The 27,530-nt window shown below is 44.2% G+C and overlaps 1 protein-coding gene across 5 annotated transcripts; it reads left to right on the top strand.

Moving 5' to 3' along the window:
- Positions 1-27,044, top strand: SLC38A11 (solute carrier family 38 member 11). 5 transcript variants are annotated; one of them, XM_081180794.1, is made up of 12 exons: positions 1-21; positions 8,604-8,721; positions 9,156-9,230; positions 11,220-11,354; positions 12,242-12,307; positions 13,652-13,761; positions 14,365-14,444; positions 20,098-20,168; positions 21,685-21,846; positions 24,409-24,521; positions 26,011-26,142; positions 26,630-27,044. In XM_081180794.1, the coding sequence occupies exons 1-12, from the start codon at positions 16-18 to the stop codon at positions 26,891-26,893; spliced, it is 1,332 nt and encodes a 443-aa protein (XP_081036920.1). In that variant the 5' UTR covers positions 1-15; the 3' UTR covers positions 26,894-27,044. The 5 variants fall into 5 exon arrangements, with proteins under 5 accessions (XP_081036920.1, XP_081036917.1, XP_081036916.1 ...); XM_081180791.1 differs by lacking the exon at positions 1-21 and adding an exon at positions 1,560-1,745 and having other exon boundaries at positions 13,655-13,761; XM_081180790.1 differs by lacking the exon at positions 1-21 and adding an exon at positions 1,560-1,745.
- Positions 27,045-27,530: the final 486 nt, after the last annotated feature.

Here is a 27,530-nt window from a genome sequence, read left to right as displayed (position 1 = left end):
ACAAGCCGCATCGGCATGCAAGTAAGTCATGAGAAAAGGAGCCATGTGATTCTGCAATGAGGGGTGAAAGACAAAAAGACCTCCTTTCCTCTCTGACCTGCTTTAAAAAAAATAAAAAAATGAATGAACGGGCACAGTATAATTAGCATTTTCACATAGCGCATGTCATCATCACATGGCAGTTTGGAAATCCCTGCTTCCTTAATAGGTCTAAACTTGACTCAGAGATATCCAAACATAACTGAAGTTGCTTGGGATGAGGTTGCCAGTGGCTCTGTGCAAAGGAAAGCAAACTCCCTCCCCAACGGCAGATTGGTGACCCTTTCAGATAACACTGAATCATTTGGAGTGTCTGGGATTCCCAACCCTGTCGTGCAGCTTAACTCTGGAGTTATTACTCGAAACAAATAGAAGTGGATTGCTTGCGGACTGTGGTGCAAGAGACAGGCCGGGAAATGGTTTCCAGGAGACTGGGAGGCACAAACCGCAATGTGACTTGGGTGTTCTTTCGCCTGTGACAACACTCCAGGACAACTTGGCCAGATAATTTTGTCTTTAGAACACACAGTCTAGCTGCTCCCAAGTACAAGTGGATCAAAACGTTCTCTCTTCCCCTTAAATGAGGGTTCTGCTCATTTAAATAAGCTGTGTCCTGTACAAATTGGATTTGTTACGTGAATTACATCTCTGAATTTCTGAAGCTTTCTCGTGCTTCAGCCACAACAAACCACCTTCCCCCTCCACCCCACCCCCCAAATCTGGAAGCTCAAAATAACAACAGATAAAAGCATTATACATGCAGGCAAAACATTATAAAATAGAAAGGATATAATCAGAAAAGCACAATATTTAGGATGGCTATGTGGGTTGCAGGACTGTGTTTCTCTCCCAGCCTTAGAAATGGAGACAACGTGGGGTGGGGGAGAATACATAACAAGAAATAAAAATATCGATATTGTGGGCAGCTGGCAGAAATGACTAATGCAGCAAGTGGTAGCTTAGAAACAAAACGGAGGGATCTTTCGGAGCCTGTGGCATTTCACAGAGGGTGACTGTCTGATGCAAAGGTTGCCACAGTTTTCTACCTGAAGAAGTGGAATTTTCCAATGCTGGGTTTGTGACCCAGAGGCCCTTGCAGCTTTGGAGGCCGTTTTTCAGATTTTTAAATTTTATTTTAAATACCTAATGCTTAAAAAAGGTTGTTTCAGAAGTTTGTGTTCTTTCTCACACACCTTACAGGCAAACGATACCAGGTCCAACCCCCCAAATCTCCAGCCCTGAGAATCTCAAGTAGTGTTTGATTAGACAGGCCTCTACCTGAGACCTTGGACAGCCACTGGCCAGTCAGAGTAGACAATACTGGCCTAGACAGACAAAACCCGAGCTTATATAAGGAAGCATTCTGTGATCATAGTCAACATGTGGGAGAATTCAAGAGAGAACTGAGTCACAAAGTGGGGTTTTAAATTAATTTGTGTTTTGACAAGGGTCCATCTTGTCAAATTCTCCTAGTTACGGTTTGCATGACTACACCCACTGAGAGCACATAGAAGGCAGCCTGGGATAGGGACTCAATGGTCTATTCACTGGGCCCCATCCTATCAAGCCCTGGCAAATGTTATCTGTCCCGTACCGGGAACCAAAACCTAAGAAGGTGCCATTGTCTGGGTGGACATGAAATCCCAGAGAATTTACCTGAAGCCCCTGATGTTGTCAGGCTTTTCAGAACATTGTGGATTAAATTTGTAAGTCTTCTCATGTGCATTTCCCATTTTTTCTATTTACACACAATTTACCATCATACAAAGATTTTGTGGATACTTCCCAACCTTTACCTTCCATGGCATTCTTAACAAACCTAGCTTATGCTGCATATCAGTATAAAACCCCTCCCTAGTTTTCTCATTGTAATTCAGGGCTAGGCAACCTAAGGCCTGGGGGCCGGATGTGGCCCAATTGCCTTCTTAATCCAGCCCACGGAGGGTCCAGGAATCAGCATGTTTTTACATGAGTAGAATGTGTCCTTTTATTTAAAATGCATCTCTGGGTTATTTGTGGGGCTTGCTTGGTGTTTTTACATGAGTAGAATGTGTGCTTTTATTTAAAAGGAATCTCTGGGTTATTTGTGGGGCATAGGAATTTGTTCATTCCCCCCCCCAAGATATAGTCTGGCCCCCCATAAGGTCTGAGGGACGGTGGACCGGCCCCCTGTTGCTCACCCCTGTTGTAATTCTTAGTTGTTTAACTGTTGTTTATAGAATTACTCCACTTGCAGATTGGTTTTAGTATCATATTTTTAAAAGTATTCCCCAAAACTATCCCATTCACCCTCATAAGTCATTTTTATTGGGTGCAGACAGGGCTTTTTTTTCAGACGGAACTCTCTGGAACTCAGTTCCATTCCCTCTCAGGTGGGCACCATTGCCATTATAAGAGAACAGGGGAGGTGTTCATGGTGAGTTCTGGCACCTCTTTTCCTAGAAAAATAGCACTGGATGCAAAGATCCATGGTAAGAATTATATTGAGAAAATGGAACCATCCAAAGTAAAAAGTATACAAAAAGTTATATTCTGGCAGTACCCACCAGCTTTATCAAATTACCAGAAAGCATTCATTGTTGTTGGCATTATTATTGTTGTTGTTACTACACTTTTCAACTATTTAGTTTCTTCTTTTTCTTCATCTTTCTACTAAAAAGAGATCAGCATACAAAGAGATCAAAATAACTTTAAAGGGTTAGCCTTCTTTTAACCTGAAGAAAGGAGAACTGCTAGATTTCCTTTTCAGTCAATCAGTCAGTGATTTCATTTTGCTCTTTGGTATGAGCTTCATGTGAACAGCCCACCCATGCTTGTCTCGGTGCCCCCTCCCCACACACAAAGCATTGAATAACTGCAGTACTGTGGACCATTGCGAACCACACAGATCTCAGATTTGAAATTAAAATCTTTATGACAAGACGGAATGCTGTTCTTCAGTTGCAGCAACGAGATCCATCACACTTTGGGGGGGATGGTTCACGAAAGCCTTTGGGGTTTTAAAAAATTATTATTATTTTGCACTGCTTCAAAGCTGCCGATTTCATGTGAAGTGATCCCATTTTGACCTCTGCGGTCTACCATAAGCCAGCCATGTATAATAACAGTGGGAAATCTATGCAGTTGCAGTGAGGGAGGGAGGGGGAAGAGGCATAAGCTGCTGCCAAGTGGAAGATTTTCCTTAAGTTTCTGAGCCCATCAGCTGACTGGTCACACACAGTACAGAATACTTCTAAGCATGTAGCTTTGAATAGAACTGATCGGGGGTGTCTGATTATTAGGTTCCTGGGATATATGGACAGCCCATATTTAGAAAGGCAATTGGGGTATTCCCTATCTGGTCAAGAGCCTTTTTTCCTAGGCTTCAGAATTCAATGCAGCTGACCATTCAGAGAGTCCCCATAATCTCCTTTATTGAGTAGAGGGTACAGACTGAGGTGGGCTAGAAAAATGGCTGTCTGGCCTGTGCCCTCTCCCCAGCAGAGGAGATTTTTGTACAAATTTAGTAATAATTTGACCTTTTGAAATAGGCCACCTCCTCAATTCATCTATGTTTTTTTACAACTATTGGAAACAAGGGTTTGAAAAGTGCAGGGAGCTTCCACAAATACAAGCTGGAAAAGTGAGGGGGGTTGGGTCATTGTGGCTTTGCCATACTTAATGCCAACAACCCCCTCCCTCATGAGGTCTATGAATCTACGGCACAATTAAACAATTACAGACAGTAACAATGTATATTTTAGAAACAGTAAAGGTAAAGGGACCCTTGACCCTCTCGCTTTATTGGCCGAGGGAGCCGGATTACAGCTTCCGGGTCATGTGGCCAGCATGACTAAGCTGCTTCTGGCAAACCAGAGCAGCACACAGAAATGCTGTTTACCTTCCGGCCGGAGCGGTACATATTTATCTACTTGCACTTTGACGTGCTTTCGAACTGCTAGGTTGGCAGGAGCAGGGACTGAGCAACAGGAGCTCACCCAGTCGCAGGGATTCGAACTGCCGACCTTCTGATCGGCGAGTCCTAGGCTCTGTGGTTTAACCCACAGCACCACCTGCGTTTAGAGACAGTAGCATGAATATATTTTATACTTACAGTGGTGCCTCGCAAGACGAAATTAATTCGTTCCGCAAGTCTCTTCGTCTTGCGAGTTTTTCGTCTTGCGATGCACGGTTTCCCATAGGAATGCATTGAAAATCAATTAATGCGTTCCTAGGGAAACCGCCTTCAGACCAGGTCCGGGGACAGTCTGTCCCCGGACCTCTTCTGAAGGCTGGGGGGGGGACACAAGGGCTTTTCTTCCCACCCCCAGCATTTTAAAAAACCCCGGGACAGCGGAGGACTTCTCCGCTGTCCGGGTGATCTTAAAATGCTGGCGGGCGGCATTTTAAAATCGCCCCGGGACAGCGGAGGACTTCTCCGCTGTCCGGGGCAATTTAAAAGCCCCTGGGAAGGCAGGCAGGGGGGACAAAGACTTTCGCCCCCCGCCCGCCTTCAGAAGGTGTTCCCGCCCCCCGCCCCGCTTCGGAGCAGTGTTCCGAAGCGGGGCGGCTGGGGAAGGTGTTCCCGCCCCCCGCCCCGCTTCGGAGCAGCGTTCCGAAGCAGGGCGGCTGGGGCAGGTGTTCCCGCCCCCCCGCCCCGCTTCGGAGCAGCGTCGAAACAAGAGATCAAAACAAGAACAAACAAACACAATGAGAGTGAAGAGAGAAGAGATGATGAAATATATGGACAGACTCAGTGAACCAGAAACAGTTAAACTGTTTTTAAGGAATTGCCTCTAAACTCTGCTTTACCTTGTTTGCACACGCATTGAACAAAGGAAACAGACCTTTTGTAAGGATAATGTAAAGTGTATGGGTTGCTCGTGCGTAAGTTGCCGCCTCTCCAGGCTTTGTTGCCTTGCTAAACCTTTCAGTCTGGGCAGCCCTTCACTTCGTGGCTGCCTCAGTCGCTAGCAGAATCCGTCAGTGGGCGTTTCTTAAATCTTTTCCAACATAAAAGTTGTTTGACACCCAGTCTCCTCCTACTCTCTCTGTGCGGAAGTCTTCTGCGCAGGGTGGGCGTGGGTAGCGGAGGACCCGTGCTCTCCCCGCTGGTGTCAGGTGAAGAGTCCTGGAGCTCTCTTGACGATTCCCCCATCAGCCCCTCTATATCCCTGGTGTTGCGCTGATTTGCTTCCCCATCTGCGGAGCTGCCTCTCTCCCTGCTGGGCCCTTCTCCAGCATCATTTGAGAGCCTTCCCTCCGCCTCTAGCTCCGATGTCAGTTCCCTGACAGATAACAAAACACATTTGTTTGCTAAGCTCATGGGGGTTCTTTCCATGATTTTTCCTGCATTTGGTGACTCACTAAAAACGACAGGTAAGTATTGGGTGGGAAATCCGGTCACTTGTTAAAAGGTTCCTGAGGGTTACCTGGTATCTGATGAAAACTGCCATGCCAAAACCAAATGGTACTTTGGAAAGTATAAAACGGTCACATGCCTCATGTATAAAAGAGGCAGCCTCGACCTCAGAATTTCACTGCATTTTCTATTTCAGATAATAAACAGGATGGTGTTGTGAACTTTAATTTCACAAATCTGTTGATAACTGTCAGAAACCAGAGGCTGGGCTGGATATCATATGCCTGTCAAAATATCAGAGCAGCTCACTGGTGATATTGACTATTCGTGTGAAAAACAAGGTCAGTCAACATTCACCATGAAGTAAATCTCTGGTTGCTGCTACCGGTTCTTCATGCCTATATAGGTAGTTTAGGAGCATTCAAAAATAACCAGGACTTTGTGTGTATTCCTTTTTCCACACCTGGCTTTTCAATCCAGTTTTGTTTTGTTTTGAAATCTTATTTATTTAATCTCCCATAATAAGATAGGTATGTATACATATTTGTAACCAAAAAGAGAGAGATGAAACAATCACTTTAAAAAAAAAAATAACAGAAGAAGGAAAGAAAAAGAATCACCAACAATTACCCTATGGGGAGGGGAGTTGCTGTGGGAACAAGTTAAGGATTTTTCAGTTTTGTTCAGTTTATGCAGGTCCAGGGTCCAATGTTTCATCATCAGGCTTGGCAACTATCTATCAAGCATTCCCAATGATAGCATCTCCTACCAGCGAAAGACAGGACAGGTGGCCCATTTGTCTTTACTTCTCAGTTTTGGCCGAAGTTTTGTTCCAAACATTCCGTTCTGATCGTGTTTTCTTGCAAGGAAGACACGAGACTTTCTTCTTCGTGAAGTGCTTAAGTAAAATACGGGAAGCACTTCCTCAAATGCGGCCATAGCCACCAAGATGAAAAGGTAAAGGCTCTTAATTTGGAGAATTTCTTGGCGGGGATTAGGCTACGAATGGCCGCTAGCCATGATGGCTGTATATATATTTGTGGGCATAGCCAGCATTTATTGGGAGTGGGGCAGGCTTAATTTTTTTGGGGGGTGGGGACAGGACAGTTACCTGCGGTGCAATTGGTTAGTTTAAATATTTTTATTTATTTGCTTGATTTAGAGGGGCAGCTGCCACCCCTGCGCCCCCCCCCCCAATCCCAGCTACGCCCATGATGACCCTGGGAGTCCCTTTCCAAATCAATAATTCTGATGTAAAATGGGCGGACTGCCGAGCCCGACCAGAAAACTCCGCTGGCCTTCCGACACTCCCCATTCCCCCCCCCGCGCCCCCCTTTTCGGGCTCCCTTCCAAGGCGCTCCGGGGAGTGGAGATCACGCTGCTCTCTCCGCCCGCGGGAGGCCTGGCCATTCCCAGGCGCGCACGTGCTGCCGCGTCCCGATCCGGAGCCCGAGAGCCGGCGCGCTCTTCTCCCTCGGCGACCCCACTAGCCCCTGTCCCTCCGCCTCGCTCCGTTCATGAGAGCTGCAGGCGGGATCCGGACAGGGGCCTCCGAGGGAAGCCGGGCAGGGCGAGCGAGCCGCCATGGAAGAGCTGGCCCAGCGCCCCCCGTCGCCCGCCACCAGCCCTGCCCACCCGGTAAGCCGCGCGTCTTCTTGGGATCCTAGGAAGTTTTCTTAATTTCTCCTCGCCTTTCAATTGGTCCGTGGGGTAGGAAAGCAAACTCCTCCTTTCTCTTTAAAAAACACAACCTCGCTTATTTCATAGAATCATAAGAGCTGGAAGAATTTATTCAACCCCCGCAAGAATAGCATGGGAATCGAACCCGTGCTTTGGCATGATCAGCGCCGCACTCTAGCTAGCCATAACTTGTCCGCTCAATCCACCGGAGCCTGTCTTTGCATGCCAAAAAAGTCTGTAACTCCTCGAGGGTTTGAGACCATTGGCTACCTTCACCTGGTTTAGTCAAAGTTCTTTCCTGGGGTGTTAGGGGAGGGGTATGTCTGGGGTAGTTTGTCCACCTTTGGCCCCCACCCTGCACTCAGCTCTCACCTGTGGCTCCTAGAAGCTGTCAGCGTGTGACAGCGGCCACCCTCCAACCTATAACTAAGATAAAACACAATGTATATTTATATAATGTTACGCAGATATGGCCTGCATGGGGAGAAGGGTTTTTTTGTGTTAACAAAATGTTTCTGATAACTGGCAGTCAGGTGGTGGGTGACCAGCTCTCCTTAGATTTTAAAGGACGCCCTTTGCTGTTCAGATATACCACCTTGCGAAGCACATTGGACTTACAGCACAATCCTGTGCGAGTTTACTCAGAAGAAATTAGCTGAACTACCATCTGATGGGGCTAGTAAGTGTGTTTAGGATTGAATCGTTAAAGCAATTAAAGTGAAGGCTTAAAAGTACCTGCCTAGGATCTTAGGGTAAAGGGCAGGAAATAACTAACTTTCATTTGTGCCCAAATTTCAAAAACACTTAAAAACCAATATACTTTCAAAATCTAGTCCTTATTCTGATGCATACAAAATGTCAGCCTGGATAGCTCAGCTGGTTAGAGCTTGGTGCTGATAACATCAAGGTTGCAGGTTTGATCCCTGTATGGGACAGCTGCAAGGTAAAGTCCAGTCAAAGGCGGCTATGGGGTTGCAGCGCTCATCTCGCTTTCAGGCCGAGGGAGCTGGTGTTTGTCCACAGAAAGTGTTCCGGGTCATGTGGCCAGCATGACTAAACCGCTACTGGTGCATGGAGGACCATGACAAGTGCCAGAGCGCATGGAAACGCCATTTACCATCCCGCCGCAGCGGTACCTATTTATCTACTTCCACTGGCATGCTTTCAAACTGCTAGGTTGGCAGGAGCTGGGACAGAGCAACGGGAGCCCACCCCGCCGTGGGGATTTGAACCGCCGACCTTCCGATCAGCAAGCCCAAGAGGCTCAGTGGTTTAGACCACAGCGCCACCCGCAATGTATATTGCTGCATTGCAGATGGTTGGATGAGATTATCCTCAAGGTCCCTTCCAACTCTATGATTCTATGACTGCCAAGATTTTCCATGTCACTTGGTATGTGTTTGTTTTAGGGAGGAAGGGAAGCCCTTCCAAAACCAAATCCTTGTATTTTTAGTTATGTTAAATGATTAAAAAAAATGTGGTGGTTTGTTTTTTTTAAGTGAATATATTTTAGACTGACATCAGTGCTACTTTATTGAAATAGGAGGAACTGGATGAAACAACAACCCTGGTTTGTAAACCGAGAAACAAAGGAGGAACTAGCAACCTCTCATCAGCTGCTTTTAATGTCATCAACTCTATCATAGGATCTGGTATGATAGGTAAATGCATCAGTTTATTATTCATTCCAGTTAATTACTATAAATTTCACTCCAGTTTATTATTTTGTTGGACTTACTATCAATCATATTTTTGGGGGTTGTAATTTTATTACAGTAGTGCAGATTAATGTCGATCAAGATCAGGGATTCCAATGGACTGTTTATATATTTAACATTTGACTTTGTCAGCGGCTTGCTTTACATGACACAGTAAGCCATACTACAGCTTCCTGGGACCTTGCAAATATGTGGATGTACAGATAGGAACTTCCCTCCAGATTCAGGAGCCGATGGCATGAGCTTCCTGTAGCTTGGGCTTCCCCAGACCTTAAGTAGCCCCTGGGAAGATGGGAGAGGAGCTGGAAGCATCAATAAGTGGCAAGAACTTGTGGGGGGACCTCCAATCTAATTTGTTTGTTTGCTTCGTTTCACAGGCCTGCCCTATTCTCTGAAGCAAGCTGGATTTCCATTGGGAATACTGTTGTTGTTGGCCGTTGCTTATATCACAGGTATTGCCTTAAAAGTGGCCGTTGTCATTCAGTAGAGAGAGAGGGCCAGGAATTAAAATGGGCAGAATGTGCAAAATGTCTTCATTGATACTAGAAGTCCTAAATTAGGCATTCTTCTCTCCACGCAAGCGACTCTGCTTGGAGAGAGAGCCCCTCTGTGGTGTCCCCAACATGCTCTGCCCCCCCCCCACCGTCCACACATTGGGGGAAGGTCTGAAGGGAAAATTTTGGGTGCATGTGGGCTAGCCCTATGGGCTCCATTTCTGCCGAATCCAGCTTTCAGCTCACAGGAACAGACTGTATGCATTAGGTAGCTTTCTGCCCTTCATATCTTCCCCAATGTGTTGGCAGCATATGGGTGGGGCAGTCAGGGAACACAACAGTAGGGCAGGGCTTGCCTATAGAGCCCCACTGTCTCTCCATGCAGTGTTACTCAAGTGTCACACTGGGACGCGGGTGGCACTGGTGGTCTAAACCACTGAGCCTCTTGGGCTTGCCGATCAGAAGGTCGGCAGTTCGAATCCCTGCAACAGAGTGAGCTCCTTTTGCTCTGTCCCAGCTCCTGCCAACCTAGCAGTTCGAACGCACGCTAGTGCAAGTAGATAAATAGGTACTGCTGTGGCAGGAAGGTAAATGGCGTTTCTGTGCCCTCTGGTTTCTTTCGCGGTGTTCCATTGTGCCAGAAGCGGTTTAGTCATGCTGGCCACATGACCCGGAAAGCTGTCTGTGGACAAACACCATCTCCCTCGGCCTGAAAGTGAGATGAGCGCCACAACTCCATAGTCGCCTTTGACTGCACTTAACCATCCAGGGGTCCTTTACCTTTACTCAAGTGTACAGGAAAAACGCTTAATCTTCTGAGGTGGTATTTAAAAGTAGAGCACTGTGCTGCATTGGATGTCCTTTCCTATGTGATATTAGGATACCACGAAAGAAGGCAGGGCTCAGAGAGGATCTTCCTAGTGAATGGAACAATGGCTTGCTGGAACAGGAACAAGAGATGATTGCAAGCATTTCCATCCACCTTTCACATAGCCTAGTACAGAGGACACTAAACCAGGGTTTGTAGAGAGCAGTTAAACCACGGAATCTCTGTTGTAGAGAATCAGTTAAGGACACAATGCAATTCATAGTGTGCAACTAATCTTGCATTTGTGAAAAAAAATCTCTATTTTACCCATTATAACAGAAAATGCCAATCTATTACATATCAGTTCCATGTGCTTTGCTGACTTACTATATTCCCTTATTAATCCTTGTGAACAAAGTTTAAAACTATATGTGACTATCTAGGTTCAGTGGCAAATCAGAGTCAGGGAGACCCATGTTCAAATCCCTATTCACTGAGCGATCAGGGGCCATTAAATGTCTCTCAGCCTCATCAACCTCACAGAGTTGTTGTGAGGATGAAATGGGCTGGGAGAAATTCGTTTAAAAAATAATTTGTACTAAAGCTTGTACCCTAGCCATGCTAGCAGACCTCAGGGCAGCCCATTTGCTCCTATATCCTGCTGCTTACATGGGCACGAACTGGGCTGCTAGTTAACAGCACTGGAAGGAGCATGTGACTCTGGAGATGGATATGGAATGCTAATTGACACCACCCAATGCAGCCTGCGAGGGCACATGTGGATTGAAAGAATGATCCACTGGCCTGGCAGTAACAGGGATCAAAGGCAGCTCTCCTTGCCTGACCTACAAAATAAATAGGTCAGCTCTCTGGAAATAATTGCAGAAGAGATCTCTAGCAATGCCTCCCTAATGGACACTGGAGATGTAGTTGTGTTACCAAGACATTTTTCTTGGGTTTCCCGCAGGTTTTGTGTAAGATCTCCTTTCCCCTGTTATTCTGTGTTCCCATGTATTTTCCATGGTGACTTCTTTCAGTCTGATTTAAAAATCAAAATAAAAAAATCAAGAGAATAATGCATGAGAAATTGATCCCAAAGAGATTGTTGTTAATAGAATGCTTCTTGTTCTCCTCAACAGATTATTCTATTATCCTGTTGATTAAAGGAGGGAACCTGTCTGGAACCAACAGCTACCAGGCTCTGGTCAATAAAGCATTTGGTTTTGTAGGGTACCTAATTCTCTCAGCTCTCCAGTTCTTATACCCTTTCATTGGTAAGGTCCCCTTGCAGATGCATTAAAGAACAATGCCTTTTTGCAGTCTATAAAAGAAGAAGACTGGAAGCCCCTGTGGTGTAGTGGTTAGGGTGTTGGACTAGGACCTGGGAAACCAGGGTTCAAATCCCCACTTGGCCATGAAGCTGAGTGACTCACTGAGTCTCACTGAGTGACTTTAGGTCAAGTCACTGTCTCTTAGCCTAACCTACCTCACAGGGTTGTTGTAGGGATTAAATGAGGAAGGAGAAAACCATGTACACCCCATGTACACCACCTTGAGTTCCTTGGAGGAAAAAGTGGGATGTAAATGAAATACAGAAATTGGTCCAGGCTTATCCTTTAATCTTCCCCTTTGTTTGGCTGGAACCCTGGATGGTGAAAGAGGGGCTCTTAACAGCGCCCCCATGGAATGATAATTCGCATGAGAGGGGTTGCGGGGTCACCAGACTTGGAGTCAAGAGGTGAGGCCTCCTTGTGTGACCCTAGAAGCCCCTCATACAGACACAGTGGGGGCAGGTGCGCTTTGGGTCTGATAGAGCAGGTGACAGTAGACGGTACCAGAGCCAATGGCAGGCAGGGCCAACACAATCTAGTGTTGCTTCCATCCTCCTTTGCTGAGCTGTACAAGGGCATCAGTGAGAAGGAGGAGGAGGAGTAAGGAAGAGGCTGGTTTTAAGGAAGAAGACAGGCAGGCTTCCTGTTTTGAAATGAGCCCCATCAAGTTTGGTGGTTAAATTCGCCTAAAAGTATTGAACATAGAATACATTACATGTTCGGAGAAGGCATAGTTTTTCACTGACACAGTTTTGTTCCGCATAGTGTATGCTTAGGTTTCGTTTTATCTTTTCAAAGCGTTATTAACGAAGTAGCTTCTTCTTTTAAAGCGATGATTAGTTACAACATTATAACAGGAGACACTTTGACTAAAGTCTTCCAAAGAATTCCTGGAGGTGAGTCGATCAGTTTTTGTTCTTCCTGATTAATAAATGTTTTTACTTAACTTGCTAGGAAAGTTGATCAAAATATTTGCCCACAAATTGAATATTGTAAAGGGCTGTGACACTCACCATAAGTTATGCATACTTTTTTATTTTCTTGGTATATTTTGGGGGTTCAGATTTTGGTACAGTGGTACCTTGGTTTATGAACTTAATTCATTCCGGAAGTCCATTCTTAAACCAAAACCTTTCTTAAACCAAGGCGCGCTTTCCCTAATGAGGCCTCCTGCCGCCAGTGCCCTTCCATCGTTCGGATTCCATTCTTAGACCGAGGTAAAGTTCGCACACTGCGATACTATTTCCGGTTTTGCGCAGTTCGTAAACCGAATCGTTCATAAACAGGACTGTTCTTAAACCGAGGTACCACTGTATCTGATATATAACCTGACCCATTCTGAGAATCTCAGGTTTCATTTTCAAAAGGCATGTTTCTAGTCCTTATGAATGCAGGGATATGTTGTCCCCAGAAGGATCCACTGTATTGGGGTGGAGCTTTGGAGTCCTGCATAACTAAGGCTGCAGTCCTACTTGGGAGCATTGAATTAAATAGGACTTCCCTCTGGGTAGATATGCCTAGCATTTATGGTGTTCTTCATAGTCTGCAATCACTTTCTCCAGGCATATATGACTGCAGTCTGTTGCTTGTCATCCACCACATATGGCGCCTGCAACCACACTGTTATTTGCACAAAATCTAAATTTTAACATTCAGTTAACAATAAAAGCACGACAGTAGAGATCATTTACACGAAACAAACATGCACACATTTATTTGCATTATTTAATATGGAGTACACCATTCATTATACTGGGTATAAATAATTGCTATAAGTTTATCGGCTTAATTTTTTGAAAAAAGACTAGTGCTTGTAAACTTTGTGCTTTATAATACCTCCCTTTTTATATTAATATTAATAATTGGGAAAATGCTGAAGCATTTTGTACATTATGTATTGGTGTAATCCTGTAATGTTTTCTTAAAAGTAATCCTCACTGAGTTCAATGAGGTATACTCCAATGACAGGGGATTGCAGTCTGAGTTTTTGTAATATAACTCCTTAGCATAAATGTTGTTGGCAAGTATTTTGAGGTGCGTTGTCCTAAATAATGTTGGTGCTATATAAATATTCCAAAAATCACACATTTTTTGTTCCCCTCCTACCTGTCCTCATTTCATGAACAGATTTTTAGACATTCAACACATTAAAAAATCATGTACATTTCACATTTAATGAGCAACCTAACATCCATTTCTTACAGAAATATGCATCTTAACATTTCTCTCTTTTTTTTAAGCAGTCGATCAAGACAATTTGCTCATTGGTCGCCATGTCATTATTCTCTGTGTCACCATCATCTTCACCCTTCCTCTTTCCCTCTTTCGAAATATATCAAAATTGGGGAAGGTAAATCATTACTGTATAGAAATTAACTTATCCATTTGGGTTAAGAATGAAAATAGCGTCAGATCAAACTTCCTCAGCCTAGTGCTCTCTGAGGTGTTTTGGGCCACATCAGCCCTGACCAGCATGGTCAGTTGCCAAGGACGATGGGAATTGTAGTCAAAAGCATCTGAGGGAGGAACCAAGTTGGGGAGGTTCACCTTGGTTGATAACTGGGGTAAGAGTTTTAACATATGGGAAGAGAAAAAGGTTGAACAGACACATTATGTCAGGCATAGGCAAACTCAGCCATCCAGATGTTTTGGGACTACAGCTCCTATCATCCCTGACCACTGGTCCTGTTAGCTAGGGATGATGGGAGTTGTAGTCCCAAAACATCTGGAGGGCCGAGTTTGCCTACGCCTGGAATTCAAATACTTTCTGTTCTGCCTTTCCCCCTCTTTTGTATATACATTTTGAATGGCAGGTCTTTTAATTATACTGGCCTGTCACCCATGGAAATGTCCATTCTCTCTTCTTTGACAAACGAGATTATGCTTTTGGAAATTCTAAAATGTTTGACCACTAATGGGCATAATCGGCTAATGCTTTTATTGTTATTCACAGGTATCATTGGTTTCTCTGATTTTAACCGTCCTCATCCTGGTGTTTGGGATTATAAGGGCAATCACATTTAGTGCACAGGTGTAAGTAATCTTGTCATTTCTCGTTCTCCATAATCTCTCTAGGAGAAATAAAGGTCACGGTTAGAGGCAGTTGGTGCTTTGTAAGAGAGCTGGATCCAGCTTGAGGGAGAGCTGAGTTTGCATGTTTTGTTTTAAGATACAAAAGAAGGCCTCTTGTGGCAGTAAACCCAAATTGCAGGAAAGTTGCAGCATGGCAACATCACTTTGAATTACGCTTGGTGATTTGGTGAATCACGGTAGTGATGGAAAGGGCCTTTTCTGATTTTTTCGGCCCACACAGCTGCCATCTTGATTGGTGTTCACAATAAAAATGGCTGGGGGGAAATCCAGACCCACTGAAACAATACAGAAAGAGAAGATGACAGGGAAAATAATGCTGCCTAGTCATAGGATATTTCTTTTTTTTTTCCATTCATAATTTTTATTGGTTTACAAAAATCAAAGTACAAAACAAACTGTATCCAAACTCGTATCTAATCACTAAAAGAAAAGAATGGGACTTCCTTCAGTCATTCCACAAATCGTCCAAAAAAAACAATAAGCATTAAATCCGCGTTTCCATATTTGTAATGCCATAAGTCTTTCTCATTCGTCCATTTTCTTTTGGCATTACCCTTTGCCTCTTACAGAGCACCTTGGAAACCTACTAGCGTTGTCTGTTCATCAACTAAGCTTTCCAGATATTTCGTAAAACTTTCCCAATTTTTAACAAACCTCTGGTCTTTTGTATATCTAATTTTTCCTGTCATCCTGTCCATCTCCACGTATTCTAATAGTTTGGATCTCCATTCCTCCGTTGTCGGTAAACTCTCTTGTTTCCAATTTTTAGCTATTAAGACCCTTGCTGCCGTTGTTCCATATTGGAACAATTTATAATCTTTCTTCTTTATCTCTGTTCCTACCAAACCTAGCAAGAACGCCTCGGGTCTCTTAACAAAGGTGTATCTTAGCATTTTCTTCATTTCGTTATATATACTCTCCCAGAACCCTGTGACCTTTTGGCATTCCCACCACATGTGGTAAAAGGTTCCCTCCCTTGCCTTGCACTTCCAGCATTTATTGCAGGATCCATACATTCTAGCTAGTTTAACCGGAGTCAGGTACCAGCGATAAAACATTTTCATTAAGTTCTCCTTAAGTGACACACAGGCCGTAAATTTAAGATGTTGTTTCCAGAGTTTTTCCCACTCTTCAAGATAAATATTACGACCGAGGTCTCTGGCCCAGTGTGTCATTACCACCTTGATCTCCTCGTCAGCTAAATTCCATAGTCATAGGATATTTCATTGGTGCTCTCCAGAAAATATTGCTTGACAATGAGACAAAGACCCTATTCAGATGTAATGCAGCTGCTCCATCAAGCAATGGTTTGTTGGTGGTAAATGAGCAGTGAGTTCAGGTGGTGCTGACACTATGACAAAGAAATGAGCTTGAGTGCCCCCACCTCCAGTTGTGCTACAGACTTAAGAGGGTGACTTCTTGGCTCCTTAATCAGTTCCCCATGATGCCTGAACTGAAACCAGTAGTGTAGACATAGGGAACTGCAGCTCAAGTACATTTTTCTTTTTCAGAGCTAGCACACCAGGATAAATGACAAACTGACCTTGCTTTGGCACTTTTATCTAGCTCCAAGGGCCTTCTGGTGGTTCCCTCACTGCGAGAAGTGAGGGTACAGGGAACCAGGCAGAGGGCCTTCTCAGTAGCGGCGCCCACCCTATGGAACACCCTCCCACCAGATGTCAAGGAAATAAACAACTACCTGACTTTTAGAAGACATCTGAGGGCAGCCCTGTTTAGGGAAGTTTTTATTGTTTAATGTGTTATTATGTTTTTATATATGCTGGAAGCTGCCCTGAGTGGCTGGGGCAAATAATACAATTATTATTGTTGTTATAAGGAAATAAGGAGGCTTCCAAGTTTGTTTGTGACTGATTAGTGACTAAGGGATGAGGGAAATAGCCATGCAGAGGCTGGGTATTACTCACCTTTTCTTTGAGTGCCTACTTTACACTAGCCGTTTAAATAGTAACCTGGTAAGATTGTTCTTATTCCTAACTAAAAGCTGAAAGTTGTGTTTCAGAGGGCTGAAGGTCAAAGCTCGGTATAGTTTGCAAGTTGAACCTTACAAACCTGCTGAGTTCACTGGAGCTTATTCCCAGGAAACTAGGACTGCAGTCATATTGAGCCTAATAAACTGGGCATTAGCAGATTCCAACTGTTGCTTGCATTTTTGGGCTCTAGTTGGGAATATGGCTATGGGAGCAGCCATGATGAACTTTTTCCACTTAGGAAGCTGTCTAATAGTAAATCAGCTCAGTATTGTCTACCTTGCCTGGCAGCGTCTCTCTATGATTCTGTGTCTCTATGGGTCTCTCCCAAGTCTACCTGAAGATACCAGGGATTTAACCTGGAGCTTTTTGCAGGCAAAGCAGATGATCTTCCACTGACTGATGGTCTTTCCAAAATTTAAAATTTCAAAATTGCCATTGCATCACGTAATGGAAAAGTTAAAATTGCATGTGTTATTTATGAAATGGGGTGGGGTAGGAGGAAATGCCTCCTTTTGTTTCTATTATATTTAAACTTTTTTTCAGTGTTCTGTAGTTTCCTGACAGAAGAATTTCTTTTCTCACACCAGCCATGACCAGCAAAGGGGGTGGGGGCAAATGTCTTATGTCTGGGTCCCTGTGGTTACTTGAAAGAATGGCATTTTTCACATACTTAAGGTGCTTTTCTTTCACATCAATTAGTCACAGAAGAGTTAAGACCTTTATTAGGGCATATTAAAATGGAGGGGTTGAACTTTCAAAATTTCCAGAACTCTTCTTACAACTGGATGCTTCACTGTAAAACATGGAAGGAGAGAAAGGATTCCAAACACCTTTGAAAAGCTGACCCTTTGTAATATTTTTATTAGGTCCTAATAACTTTTGAGTTATTTTTCTCATGGACATAACAGCTGCCTAGGAGAGTGTCTTTGTGTGATAGTTAATAAGGTAGTCAGCCTTAATTCCTGCTTCAGAAAAGCAGTTATACGGACGCTTAATTCTGGCGATATTTCAGCACTTTGCTTCTATTTCCTCTTGAAAGACAATGGAAATGTACATATGCCTTAGGAACATAGTCGGGAACAAAGCAGAATGCATCCTGTCTGCCTGGAAACGTATATGGGTGGGAATGTTGCAAATTACACACACACACTCCACAAATAAGCAAAGAAACACATTTCAATCCCTTGCCATTGTGTTGCTTTGAGGCAGTAAAGAGGGCCATAAATGGCAGTAGCATTTATTTCCAAAGCTGGAATAATCTGCAGTATAACTGCTAATTAATAAATGGTGGGTTATTTATAAAAGAAAAGGTGGTGGCTAAGGAGCTCTGCAGGTTCTGATTGATACTTGAGAAGAGTATTGGATGTCAAAAGAAACTCTTTCTGGAGTAGGGGGAGCTTCATAGAACTGGCAAGAGTAAAAAACCTGAAGTTGCATCTTCCAAGGTAAATGGTGCTTGGAAAAGCTAATTTGTCTGCGGCAGTGATAAAGCCTGACAGCTGGGCGCTGTCCTCTGGCCTGGCAGCTGTGTCCTGCTGCTGCTTTGCAGTTCACTGAAAGTGCAGCGGCTGAGACAGCAGGTGGCAGCAGCCTCCCCTGTCAAGAGAGATGAGGACTGAAGCCCCTGACTATTGAAGGTGGGCATTCTGCTCTCTGGCAATGTTTTTATCTCATTTTATTGCACTCCTGTTTGAAGGCAACTGTATACAGTCGTACCTCGGATGTCGAAGAGAATCCATTCCGGAAGTCCGTTCGACCTCCGAAACGTTCCATTTCCAAAGCATGGCTTCTGATTGGCTACAGGAAGCTCCTGCAGCCAATTGGAAACCCCGGAAACCCCGCTGGACATTCGAAAACCGGAACACTCAACTTCTGGTTTTCGATCGTTCGGGACCCAGAACATTCGACTCCCAAGGCGTTCAGGAACCGAGGTACGACTGTACTTGCAGAATTATATTTGAAGATGCTGTATATTTTGGGAAGTAGGGGAATAATGGAAAGGTGGCATTCTCTAACCCCCTGCCCCCCCCCCCCCGCTGGCATGGAGCAATATTACTTGAGGGGAGGAATCTTTTGGCCCAGTCAGATTTTGAAAAGTCAGTGCCAGCTCCCTCTTCTTGAGGTTCATCTGATCTTCCAAATTCAAAGTGGTTTAAGTTCAGAAATGCACAAATGGCATGCTGTGCAAAAATTTGTTTGCATTGCACAGCTTTAACTGTGATGCTGTTTGCTTTGGAACTTGAATTGCTTCTCCCATGCACAGGCTTCGGTCTGTAACGTCACATATGGGTATAGAGCTGGCATGGTAGTAGTGCCTAGAGTGTTGGACTAGGACCTGGGAGACCAGGGTTCAAATCCACACTCAGCCATGAAGCTCGCTGAGTGACCTTGGGCTGGTCAATCACTCTTAATTTAACCCTACCTCGCAGGGTTGTTGTGACGATAAAAATGGGAGGAGGAGAACCCTGGGCTTCTTGGAGGAGGAGGAGGAGAAGAAGAGGAGGAGGAGGAGGAGTTTGGATTTGATATCCCACTTTATCACTACCCGAAGGAGTCTCAAAGCAGCTCACAATCTCTTTTCCCTTCCTCCCCCGCAACAAACACTCTGTGAGGTGAGTGGGGCTGAGAGACTTCAGAGAAGTGTGACTAGCCCAAGGTCACCCAGCAGCTGCATGCGGAGGAGCGGGGAAGCGAACCCGGTTCACCAGATTACGAGTCTACCACTCTTAACCACTACACCACAAATGAAAGAAAGAAAGAAAGAAAGAAAGAAAGAAAGAAAGAAAGAAAGAAAGAAAGAAAGAAAGAAAGAAAGAAAAGTATATAATGATGCATGGAAGGCATCAATCCCAGGCAGCAATCGTACGCAGATTTACTCAGAAGGAAGCCAGTGGTCGGTTCAAATAAGTTTGTTTAGGATTTCAGCCTGAGAGAGCCAGGGACCACAGATCCAATTGAGCCTCTCCTATCTCACTGCACCCTTTGTCGCTGTCATTTTCTCTCTCAGTTAGAACATAGTTTGTCAGTGTTGATTTGCAACACTGAAGGTATGAGACCCTAGGCTATTGTGCCCCCGTTGCCCTCCTCAAGGGGCCCGAGGCAGGTTAAACCGAGCAGAGACAAGTCCAGAAAGCTGCAGGTAGACTGAGATGTGAAAGCTTTGCTGTCGCTAACTATAGTTCGGATTAACAAGAAAACAGCTGGATGGCTGCAAGGCGGCAGAAGGGGGGAGTCTTTTTACTTTCCGTTTCATAAAAAAATCTCTTCAGTGTTTGTGCTTCAATTGACATGAGATTCCTGTGTTGCAGGGTGGTGGACTAGTTGACCCTCAGGGTCCCTTCCCACTCTACAGTTCTGTGGTTCTGTGACTACCCTGGCAGTTTGTTTAGAGCAAGAGTGGCTAGCATGTTGCTGGGGGGGGGAGCCCCCGTGACCCCTGACCAAGCTGGCTGGGGCTGATGGGAGTTGGAGTCAGTCCAACAGTTGCTCAGCCACAGGTTCCCTACTCCTGACCTTCAGATTTTGCTTTTAAAAAAAAAAAAAAAAAAAAGAATTATTCCTGGTGGAAGTGGCAACCTCTCAAATGCTGCTTTCTTTTCCAGAACCCAAACAGAAAATCCGTGGGTGTTTGCAAAGCCCAATGCAGCCCAAGCCATCGGGGTGATGTCATTTGGTATGTGCCATGTTTGGCGGCATTTCTTTAATATCTGCAGCGCATGTAGCACCCTTAGGTTCCCTTTGCATTAGTGAGATTCTTACTCTTCCAGATTTGTTTTTATTTTTCTTGCAAACGTTTTATTTTAAGTATTGATGGATTTGTGGGAAATGTCGAGCATTAACTAGTGGCCTTCTAGATGTTGTTGGACTCCATTTCCCATCATCCTCAGCCAACACAGCTGGTGGCCAGGGATGATGGGAACCATATTCCAAAAGGAGTACTGCCCTTTTGCTATCCCTTGGAGCTACCCACCTGATCACCATCTTTGCTGGAATAATCCGGGTCTGGTTTTGTAACGTACAAAGATAACCTTCGACCAGATTTGTCCTTTGTGTTAGGGCAAAACGGGTCTGAATTATTACACCCTTTCTTCCACTGATCAGACCAACTTTGAAGGTTCTTCCCATTTTCTTCTTTCCCTTTGTGCTACTCTTCTAACGAGGTTCCCTAAAGCGCTTGTTAAATTTGTTTCTTCTAGCTGTCCAATAGGGCTGGGCGATAATCTTGTTTTCAGCTTTGTGATACATCACCAGTTAAACATTGCAATATACTGATAAATCACAATGCCTGAAATAAGGATGGAGCTATGTAGAAGCATTGGCTGGCTTCATGGTTTTTCCCACATTGTGATTTTGGTATAGCCTGTGCACAGACACATACATCATGATTCACAATATGTTGCCAGGTCAAAAATTATGAAACTGATACCACGATACAAATTTCAAACCAGTTTTGGATGATATATCAATAGATCACCCAGCCCTGCTGTGCAACATTTCTGGAGAGGGAGCATTGAGGGAAGATACCGTAAATGCCACGTCCTACAGACATTTCCATCTGTACAGATTTTGGGAGTTAGGGAATTCCTTAGAGAGTGTTCAGGAAGGCGTTCTTGCTCCCAGAGGTCGCCACAGCAGCACCTCTATTTTATTCCGCTGTAGAACAAGTGGAGCAGGGGGCACCAACGCCATCATTGGACCCAACCAAAGTCAAGCACTTTAAGGGTCAAAAGTAGGCATTATGGTAAACACATGGCTGCTCTTAGCTATTTGGTTCCCACTTCCAGTGACATCTCGTGGAACTTACCCATGTCCTGATGTCACAACGCAACGTGTTTTCCCTGCCTTCCGCCAACAGCAGCCAATCCTGTGGGGTAGAAGCTGCGACAAACAGAATGTTGTGACATCAGGACATGGGAAAGTTCTGCAAGGCAGGCTAAAGAAGTGTTCAGTAGCAGCCAAGCATTGTGCATATATCTGGTTTGCCCTTAATTCCCACCAATTTCAATGGGGGAGCAAGAAACATGTACACAATTCTTCCATTGTGCTTTACTTTGGCTCAAGCCCTTTGTTTTCAATAGCTTGCCTTTCCTCAGCTTTTCAGTACATTTGTCCCAAATCTAGTTGACTCAGAAATATATACATTGCACATGATTGCTTTATAAATAAAAATACTGTTGTGCTTCTTCCAGCATTCATTTGCCACCACAATAGTTTCTTAATTTACGGCTCCCTGAAAGAACCCACACTCAGCAACTGGGCACGTGTCACGCATGTGTCCGTCTCGTTTGCTGTGTTTGTCAGCTTGTTGTTCGCTACGTGCGGATATGTGACCTTTAAAGAATACACAGAAGGTAAGTTATTCCGTTCCGGGTTATAGTTATTGTTTACCTTGGCTTTCTGACAGTTCTCACCCACATTAAGCTTTTCTCCTAGATTCCCTCACCCAAGGCTGTGGGTATTCTGTGTAGGATTTACTACTGGTACACAATTCAGCATCTGCAAAACCTACTCCAAAAACAAAACCCCAAAAAGTATCTAGGGAACCTATTTTCAGAACAAAATCCCCACATGAGCAGGTTCCAGGGGCCATGTGGATGGGTGGGACCAGAGGCAAAATTGGGTGGAGAAACCCATGTAAGTTTTACCTCTGTACAGTAGCCCAGTTTTGGCACAGACTCGCACACTCCTCTCTCCCCATCCCAGCAGCCAAGAGTTCAAGGGCACATTCTAGCCAGGCAAATGCACTCAAGGAGGACCTGAAATAGGGCAGTTGAGGGATGTGAGTGAAAACCGGCTGTGGCAATATTTGACCCTTGGGCATGAGGTTCCCCACTCCAGCCTTATGGCTTCCTATATATCCACACCTCAGGCTTATATACTGAAGATTCTCCAAAGATAATCCTGAATTGGAAGTAGTGTATATTGCTCTAGGGATGCGGGTGGCACTGTGGGTTAAACCACAGAGCCTAGGACTTGCCAATCAGAAGGTCAGCTGTTCGAATCCCTGCGACGGGGTGAGCTCCTATTGCTCTGTCCCTGCTCCTGCCCACCTAGCAGTTCGAAAACACGTCAAGTGCAAGTAGATAAATAGGTACTGCTCCGGTGGGAAGATAAGCAGTGTTTCCGTGCGCTGATTTGGTTTGCCAGAAGTGGCTTAGTCATGCTGGCCACATGACCCGAAAGCTGAACGCTGGCTCCCTCGGCTAATAAAGCAAGATGAGCGCCGCAACTCCTGAGTTGGCCATGACTGGACCTAATGGTCAGGGGTCCCTTTACCTTTATATTACTCTAAAGAGCAAGTATAATGCTAATTATTATGACCTGGTGCCGAAGTTGGGAAGCCCAATGATACTCTTCTCCTTGAGAAACCTCTTGAACAAACAGAAACATGATATTGCCAGGCTGCAGGAGCATGAGGAATTCTGTAAAACAATGTTCTTTGGCACCATGCCAATGCAGAATCTTTTGCCCAACATAGGGCTTGAACCCATGACCCTGAACCTGAGAGGCTCGTACTCTACCAGCCGAGCCAATCCAGCTTGTACCAAATGAAGAGTAGAACAGAAATGAGGAACCTGTGGGCCTCCCATGATGTTGCTGGACTACAACTCCAGTCATCCCTGACCATTGGCTATCCTGGCTAGGGCTGATGGGAGTTGGACACACCTGGAAGGTTACAGGATGATGCCTGCTCCAGGAGTAGAAGATCACACAGAACCAGTCCTTCTCAATCTATTTGCTTCCATGTCTGCAGGGAACCTTGTATGGGGGAATCTGCCTCTTGGAAGACTTGCACATGAGTTGGGGGAGAGGTGGAGTTGGGCATAGAGCTAACATAATTCGTAAGAGCCCTCCTGGATCAGACCAAATGCCCACGAGCCCAGCATCCTTTTTTTCCACCATAGCCAGGCAGGTGCCTCTTGGGAAGCCTTCAAGCAGGACATGTGGACAATGGCTACAGTTCTTCACTTGTGCCACACCCCAGGCCCTTTGCTATAGCCGCCACATACAGTCTATTATAGTTCTGTGCACAGAGTGCGAAAACCCCTAAGGTAACATTCCAAAGTTCCCGTAAGCACTCCTATACATAGCAAACGCTTCAGAGGTTGTTGTATATTTGAAGCCTTCCAGCTTTGATCCTGCGGCATGGGAAGTGTGTGCGCCCAGATCCCTTGCCCAGCTCTTCCTTAAGTGATTGTTCTTGTCACAAGAATAACAGCTACAGAGGAAATCTGTCTGCTTCGACCATGCGTTTTTATTCATTTTGAAAGCACCTTGCACCCTGACCCTACTTCAGATGCCAGGAATACTCCTACAGTAAAAGCAACCTTGGTGTGCAAAGGATGCTGAGCACAAGCTCGGCGACAAGGTTTAGTTTTTGGAAATGATTCTCACACACCCAAAAAAACCACAATAGCAGAAAATACGCAATGCCCCTCGCATTCACAGCTAAGAACGAATTCTGTAGAGTGATCACAGCAGAAATGGTCCGTGCTGCTAGGGCCATACACCGAAGGCATATGTTTCAAAAATAGAAGTTCACTGTGTCTCGTGGCAAACCACTGTTGAACCAGAGGGGATTTCCAAACACATTGTGATTTGATAAGGAAAGAGAGAAAGAGAAAGAGAAAGAGAGAGAGAGAGAGAGAGAGAGAGAGAGAGAGAGAGAGAAAGAAAGAAAGAAAGAAAGAAAGAAAGAAAGAAAGAAAGAAAGAAAGAAAGAAAGAGCCTGCCTAGAGATGCTCTTTGGAATCCAGCCAGTATTTGTGGCTGTCTAGGTTTGTTCTTTGGAACTATCGGAATTTAGCTGAGAACAAATTTAAAAGTTCTCATGAATGCCTGGGTCTGTATTCACAATTTCTGTTTTCTCTTGCACATTACAAAGTTAATTTCATTGTCTGCCACTTCTTCAGGAGACATATTTGAGAACTATTGCCGAGATGATGACCTTGCCACGTTTGGGAGGTTTTGCTATGGAATCACTGTCATCTTAACGTTTCCAATAGAATGCTTTGTTACCAGAGAGGTGAGTGTTAATCGCACCTGTATCTTAGATTGCAGAGAGTCACCATTAATTTCTGCCCCCAATGCAGTGAACTGTGATAAGTGCCCAAGAATGAAGTTTTAGATCACAGTTCCATCAAATTAATGTTTTCTACACTGCTGCTATGGAAATTACAATTATGTTGTGTTGCCGTAATAAGAAATCAGATGCGATGAATCAGATGCGAGAGCCAGTGTGGTGTAGTGGTTAAGAGCAGTAGTCTCGTAATCTGGGGAACCGGGTTCGCGTCTCCACTCCTCCACATACAGCTGCTGGGGTGACCTTGGGCTAGTCACACTTCTCTGAAGTTTCTCAGCCCCACTCACCTCACAGAGTGTTTGTTGTCGGAGAGGAGGGGAAAGGAGAATGTTAGCCGCTTTGTGACTCCTTCAGGTAGTGATAAAGCGGGATATCAAATCCAAACTCTTCTCTTTTTCTTCTTCTCTTGCAGAAATCATTTCAGTCCACTTATTGACATCCTTGGCTGAAATAGACAATAGGACATATTAGACAGAAACCTAATCAGACTGAATATTCCTCAGTTTAAGCAATGGCTGCAATGCAAGCAGACTCAGTGTCACCACCCAATCTTCTTGGGCAACTGCTGGGGGCCACTTCTTTCGGTGACGCATTCATTCATTCTGGGTGACTGAAGGGTTAGCTGCCATCTTAGTTTTCCCAAAATGTAATGCCCTGGAATTTCCATTGCTTCATGGCATTGTGCGTAGAGGGTGGTTGCTCAAGAAAGATGGTAGCCATATTATTAAGTTAAATAGCATCACATATACTAGTGACTGAAAATGGGAAGCAACAAGTGCTGTCTGGCTCAGTGGAGAAGGTATAGCATATGTAACCAAGGATTCCTATTATGTACAAAATCACTTATTGTAGGATATGAAAGGATGGTATTAAATCCAACAAACTTTCTCTGAAATGTTTGCATCCATTTTATAGAATGTTGGAATAAGCATACACTCATGGAAATGTAAGATTTATTTGATTATTGATTTAGTAAATTTGTATACCACCCCGTACCAATAGATCTTGGAGCGGTTCAGAATGTAGATTAATTGACAGACAAAGATAATGTTTGTTTTCTTTTTGGAAGTACATGACCTCAGTTTTGTCCCGATGTATACTGGATCCTTAACCCTCTGCCTAGGTTTGTTTTTATTTTTTTAAAAAATGAAAATGAAACAAAAAACAGTCCATAATCTAATTATTGATCTATTTTTCCAGCTGTACAAAAAAAAAATCATACTTGGTCAATTTAAAAGCAGCTATGTGTTACTCTGGAAACGTTTTTAAAAATAAATAATTATGTGAACCTGGGTGCCTTGGGGGCAAGGGCCTTTCATTGAAGTCTGGTGTTCAGTTGTAATCCATTCCTTTGACTTGTGCCTAACCCTAGGATGAGAAAATTAAAATATGCCACATCATAACAGTACTTAGAACTGTGCTTCTGTTTCAGGTCCTTGCAAACGTGTTTTTCAAAGGAAACCTTACAACCATTTGCCACGTTGCTCTGACAGTCATTGTCATTGCTTTAGCGACAAGTGTATCGTTAGTGTATGATTGCCTGGGAATAGTTTTAGAGCTAAATGTAAGTGCACGGGGATTTTTCAACTACTAATTTTTTGTTTTGTTTTGGCTTAGTGAAGTAGACTGTTTCCTCAAATTGTTATTGTGTTACTAGGATATGCTTAAGGAAGAAATTTGGTGCTGTGCTTCTTTGTGGCAAGATGATGAACTTTTTGTCTGAAGCTACAGAAATAAGTTTTTTCCCCTGGGGAAAAATGAAGCGGCATTCTAAAGCCCCTGTTCAAGCAAAATTATTAAGTCACTGCCTCCATCCTGAGGAGTCTTGCAGATGCCTGTTTTTGTTTTGTTTGAGTAACTGACAACCACTAAGTCTTGCCCAGAGTAAGTCTTGCCCACTGAAATCAGTGAACAAGTTCCTCAAGTTCACTGGTTCCTCGTTGTGATTTCCACCCCATTCCTTCTAAACTCTCTGCATAGAATTTATTTCAGGAGCGTGCCTCTGCAATACACCACAAATGCATATTTAGTGTTTTACTTCCTGCTTGCAGGGGGTGCTCAGCGCTACTCCACTGGTCTTCATCCTGCCTGCCGCCTGCTACCTGAGGTTCTCCGAGGAGCGATGGACCCATTCAGACAACCTTCTCTCTGCCCTGATCCTTACCACTGGGGTGCTGGTGATGATAGTTGGCTTTGTTATGACTGTCCTGCATCCCCAGGATTGTAGCCATGGACAAGAAATGCCATACTGCTTCCTTGGAAATGCCTCACTCTACAACCAAACAGTCCTGTCTTCTCAAACTCACCAACCATAGGAGACAAGAGTGCCTTCCAGACAAGAGCAGTGCAAATATAAACTTTTTAAAAAAACGTTTTTGTGAAGTCCCATTGTGTGTTTCAGGTTTTTAAACGTACTCTTCCCCCCCCCCTCCAAGATATAATAAAAGTTAAACACTGAGCTGCAAACGTTATTGGTTTTTGCAGTTGTGAACTCTCCCTAAATTGCAAAAATGCAATATATTCTCCAGTATGTGCAGTATGTAAGCAGATACCCCATTTCTTTGGATCCAGCTGCTATATTATTGGACAGCCTAAACTCAGAGCTGGTTCCCACTAGAAGGAAAGAAACAGTTTTTGTTGTTTACTAGCACCTTCATATTTCCAATAGCATCACAATGGTGGTGTAAAATTCACCCCAGATTAACGGTTGATTGAGTAAAGTATGGGAAATTGAGGAGATCTCTTAGCAAATCAAAGGAATTTTCAATCCTTCATACTCAGGTGGCTTTGGGGAGTTCCCATCTTTAATTTAATTGATTCTACTAAAATTCTCCAAAAGCTATTGAGACCTTTCATTTTTATGTTATAAAACAAGTCATCATTGTATTATGCCCAGGAGGCTAACAAGTAAATACCAGTAACAGTGCAATACCATAAATACACTTACAGTAT

This window comes from Podarcis bocagei (assembly GCF_964188305.1).
Source record: "Podarcis bocagei genome assembly, chromosome: 1".
In the NCBI taxonomy this organism is placed as follows: Eukaryota; Metazoa; Chordata; class Lepidosauria; order Squamata; family Lacertidae; genus Podarcis; species Podarcis bocagei.
This window is presented reverse-complemented; position numbering and strand designations above follow the sequence as displayed.